Raw genomic sequence first — 2,531 nt, 5'->3', positions numbered from 1 at the left:
TTTCTCATTTGCAGGAGATGTTCGGATTTCTCCTGCATGCTGGTCCTGAAGCGTGATGGTGCACGATGATTACGACTAGACTACACATTTATAATGTTCTCCCAAATATATGTGCATATTTTTACATGTTTTTATCCGGCAGCATTTACTTTAGATCTATTTCATTTATTTATCTTTCTCTTCAGCACCAGGTTGGATTTTAATGTTTTTATTTCAATAATGTTGGCCTGGGACTGGAAGCTATGCTTGTTGGTTTTCACTTTAGGAATTGGACCTCAATCTGACAAGCCTAACTGTACTTTGAGATACTTATCTGCACCTTAAGGGTTCTTCACCTGTTCCTCAGCGGGAACCCTTAAAGATTCCCCCTTAAACAACCGTTTGAGAACCCTTTTTGTCTCTAAAATTGTGTGTATTAACTGGGTAAGGGTGCAGAACAAACTCCAAATCATTGTTCATTATTTTCTTTTTAACATCTCAAACTTGTCAGGAGTTTAACATTTAGCTTGTCGGTGCACTAAAGGTTCTTCAAGGGTTCTTTGGATAATTAAGAGAACTTGGCCGCCTAAAAGGGATCTACTTTTGTCCTAAAAGAGTACCTCTGGGTTAACCCTTTCTGATACAGAAACACACTGTTGTCAGGCTCTATATAGAACCTTAAGAACCTATATAGAACCCTAAGGGTTGTTCCTGAGAGTCAACCGAAGAACTTTTAAGGTTGTTAATGTCTAAGAGTCAAGGACCCAATCAGGTTCACTGTGTAAACCTTCTTTACTGTTGGGTTAGACTACTGAAGGCTAAGAATGATTCTAGCACTTTCTATAACCTAAGTCTGAAAAGGGGTTAGTGATAAAAGTGAGTCAGTTCAGGAGTCAAATAATGAAGCTTTGGTATCTTTCCTCTATCCCTTTTTCTTCAGTAAGAGATGTTATAATGGCGTCTGTTTATTTACAGCTCTACAGTTTCCTGCAGCATTATGGAAACCCGATGCAATCAGGACCGTCCAATCAGGTATATCACACACACACACACACACACACACACACACACACACACACACACTCTCTCTGTCTTTCTGCTTCATAAATAAATAGAGAAAGAAACGAGAGATGAAGTGATTCAGCTAGAGGAATGTGTTGGTTTTAAAAGAATGTAATCATGTGATTATGTCATTATTAAACATAGATAAAAATATTATCCTGTAAACAGTAAGATGTTAAAGTTCTAGTGGAACTCTATTTCTCTACTTTATAGTTCTACTTGGAACTTTTATGAAAGACAAACTGAACAAATCCTGCATTGAATCGAAACATTTTGGATTAGGAGCTTGGTTTGATGTTGTAAATGACTAAGTTCTTCATTAACAGAACAACTCTGTTCTGAAATAACCGTAATAATATAACAACAATAAAAATATGTGAAATAATGCAGTTTATTTCCTTGAATCTAACTGCGAATGATTGAATAATAAAAAATAAAATAAAATATGATTTATGATAATTGAGGATTAATATAAAATTGTATAAAACTGATGTGCATTTTGTTTGAAGGCTGCGAACGACATGTTCTCGCCATTACATCCCCACGCTGGAATGACCACGCCCATCAGTATGGAGATTGTACGTCATATTTTCCAAACATTACAAGATCACCCAACAAGTCATGTTTGAATTAATAAACAAGTATCAAAAGAACAGAAAAATATACATAAATGATTAATAGTACATACAACATTAAAGTGCTGTATATAGCAAAGCAATAATAACAACAACAAAAAAATTTATAAGTGATGAAATAAACAGAATTTCAGACATGGTAATTCACAGCATTTCCACCAGGTGTCTCACTTTTCCATGTTCATTTTTGTTCAGCTTCTTCCACCAAGATTCCCAGGATCTGCAGGAGGACAAGGATCTGGACCTGTGAGTTGATTACTCACTTTTAAAACTGTGATTGTGCTGAGACATGGTAACTGGGGTCTGGCCATCCCTGGCTATAGACTGGGATATATTTACAAAATCATAATGATAAAAATAAATAAAAAAAGTTATGTATATGCAGGGGTAGAAATAGATGAGTAATTAAACTGTACTTCCTTACTGTATTTAAGTATTGGTTTGGAAGATTCGCACTTCACTCGAGAATGATTAAATCTTAATATTTGTACTCTAACTCAAGGAAATTTCGCACAGAAAACAAACATTTTCATTTTGAGCTTCAAAGGTACCTGCTACAAATCTCAAACACCATCAGATTAAAAAAATATATATATTATTTATTTATTTTACTCTTTTTTTCTTGAAGTTACCAATTCATTCGTGATGGTCTCATTGGCCTCCCACGTCATAATACAACACATTCATCATCAAAGCTAAAGCAGTAACTTGAGTTAAATTTGCTAAATTAGCTAGTTTTATTTTAAAATTTAATTTAGCTAGTTATATCACCTAGTTAGATAAATAATGTAAATTATTTCCGAGATTTTTCTAGCTCGGTAGTGTTTTGTATATTAGCTTGTTAAATTTGTGTGT

At 34.3% G+C, this 2,531-nt stretch overlaps 1 protein-coding gene across 1 annotated transcript in view; it reads left to right on the top strand.

The window, feature by feature from the left end:
- scpp5 (secretory calcium-binding phosphoprotein 5) overlaps positions 1-1,982 on the top strand; it is a 2,465-nt gene extending 483 nt beyond the window's left edge. The window contains exons 2-4 of the mRNA XM_053619516.1: positions 955-1,011; positions 1,551-1,619; positions 1,872-1,982. Coding sequence (XP_053475491.1) covers positions 955-1,011; positions 1,551-1,619; positions 1,872-1,931 — 186 coding nt within the window. The 3' untranslated portion in view covers positions 1,932-1,982. The remainder of the gene's footprint in view (positions 1-954; positions 1,012-1,550; positions 1,620-1,871) is intronic.
- Positions 1,983-2,531: the final 549 nt, after the last annotated feature.

Source organism: Ictalurus furcatus, chromosome 29 (genome assembly GCF_023375685.1).
Source record: "Ictalurus furcatus strain D&B chromosome 29, Billie_1.0, whole genome shotgun sequence".
In the NCBI taxonomy this organism is placed as follows: Eukaryota; Metazoa; Chordata; class Actinopteri; order Siluriformes; family Ictaluridae; genus Ictalurus; species Ictalurus furcatus.
Note: the sequence above shows the minus strand (reverse complement) of the source record. Positions and strands in the feature narration are given on the sequence as shown.